This window comes from Trachymyrmex septentrionalis, unplaced genomic scaffold (assembly GCF_001594115.1).
Source record: "Trachymyrmex septentrionalis isolate Tsep2-gDNA-1 unplaced genomic scaffold, Tsep1.0 scaffold40, whole genome shotgun sequence".
Taxonomy (NCBI): domain Eukaryota; kingdom Metazoa; phylum Arthropoda; class Insecta; order Hymenoptera; family Formicidae; genus Trachymyrmex; species Trachymyrmex septentrionalis.
In genome coordinates, this window is record NW_017305569.1 from 3,218,798 (window position 1) to 3,220,833 (window position 2,036).

At 31.5% G+C, this 2,036-nt stretch overlaps 1 protein-coding gene across 1 annotated transcript in view; it reads left to right on the forward strand.

Moving 5' to 3' along the window:
- Nucleotides 1-1,976, forward strand: part of LOC108750968 (transmembrane protease serine 9-like) — a 7,688-nt gene extending 5,712 nt beyond the window's left edge. Inside the window, exons 7-9 of the mRNA XM_018490849.1 lie at nucleotides 257-581; nucleotides 1,347-1,659; nucleotides 1,734-1,976. Coding sequence (XP_018346351.1) covers nucleotides 257-581; nucleotides 1,347-1,659; nucleotides 1,734-1,889 — 794 coding nt within the window. The 3' untranslated portion in view covers nucleotides 1,890-1,976. The remainder of the gene's footprint in view (nucleotides 1-256; nucleotides 582-1,346; nucleotides 1,660-1,733) is intronic.
- The last annotated feature ends 60 nt before the right edge of the window (nucleotides 1,977-2,036 follow it).

Consider the following 2,036-nt stretch of genomic DNA (forward strand, 5'->3'; position numbering starts at 1 on the left):
TCTTGTTAATAAAAAAGTTTTAAATAAATAATAACTAAATTATTGTATTGTTATACCCAGTGAGAAATGACAATTAGGAAATCGACATCGAATTGATGTCGTTACTTCTAACTGGATACGAATTACAAAGCAAAGTTTAGTTTCTAATTACAAATTCTCTTATAAAATATTATTTTATAAAGAGCTAGCTTTGATATGCTATGATCAACTTCTTCCGTAAGAGTGTTTTCTTAAACATTATTAATTTAAATTGTAGTGCGGCCCCAAATTGACAGACAGATGCCATCTGTCAAGCCGCAGTTACCTTCGTTTCAGACTCGTGTGGTTGGAGGTACTGAAGCGCCGAGAGGAGTGTACAAATATATTGCTTCCCTTCAACAAAATAGCTTCCTTTCTCTCCAGCATTTTTGTGGCGCATCTATCCTGAATGAACAATGGATTTTAACAGCAGCACATTGTGCTGCTGGAATTTCCGCAAGCAGTATTACTGTCAAGGTTGGAAAATTCAATCTTAAAGTTAAGGAGAATACCGAACAGACAGCAAAAGTGTCGAAAGTGTACATACATGAAAAATATAAAGGGTAAGTAAAACGTTGAAAACAGTGAATACAAACAATTAAATTAATTTGTCTTTGAATAATATTGTTTAATATGTAATTAATATTGTATTTATAATTAATTTATAATTATATATAAAAATAATATAGAACATAATAGCTCTTGCATCAATAATAATCAGCAGTTTTATTTGTAAAATAAATTATTTGTACAATAATCGAAACTACTAATGTAATGTCATAAAATTGATATTAATATTTACTAGTGACTAGCATTGATGTATAAGATATTAGGAAACTATATCTGATTATTATTAGAAATATGATATCAGAAAACTGTTTTAAATAAATAACGACGCACAAATTATATTTTGAGATTTATTATGATATACACATATATTCTATTAATTCTGCAGGTTATTACTATTCCTTCACTAATACATTGAAAGAAAAGATTGGCTGAATATGGCATAGCATTTTTAATTGGTTGCAGTAATCAATTTTTGATTGCGTTAGCCTATCAAAATCTTATACTGACATTATAGATTAACGCAACCAAAAATTAATGCTGCTACCAAAAATTGATTGCTGCAAAAATTGGCAGCCCCCCAATTAAAAATGCTGTGCCATATTTTATCATCTAATTTGCTGCAGCAGTTAATCTTTTCTTTTAGTGTATTACAATTTGTTTTAGTATTAACACGTTAGCTTAAACGCATATTTTTTTTAACTGAATTAATTAGAATATAATTTTATATATACATGTGATCCGTGTTATTTAACTTTCAGTGATGTTGGTGGGAATGACATTGCTCTGATGAAGTTGGATACTCCATTGCAGTTCAACGAATACGTACAACCTATTGCGTTGCCGAAACCAAATAGTGAACCAACTGGAGACGTATGGCTTTGTGGATGGGGCTCTACCTCGACTTTTAGGTATCCAATAATGCCATCTACACTTCAACATGTTATGATGCATATCATCGACCGCAAAACTTGCGACGCAACGATGACTAAAGCGATGGGATCTCCTTCTCCTGTTGATGAAACTAATATCTGCACTGGACCAGTATCGAGCAAACCAAACTCCGCATGCAGCGTATGTGCCAAATATTCAGCAAATTCAATGAATTATAGCAGCAATCTAATGTATCATTTATAACATACTTTTAGGGTGATTCCGGTGGTCCACTAGCTTCCTTTAAGGAAGGAAAATGGGAGATTGATGGAGTTGTATCTTGGGGTATGGTACCTTGTGGTAGTCCAGGCATGCCATCCGTATTCGCTAAAGTATCCCATTTCGTTGATTGGATTGAGAAGAAAATATAAAATTGATGATGATAATATCAACGACGTATGAATGTAATATTGAATACGGAATTGTTACACATTATTTAATATAAAATAAATATTAATCATAAATTAGAAGTAATATCTTTTTATTTTTATCCTACACGATGCAAAAACTAAACAAAA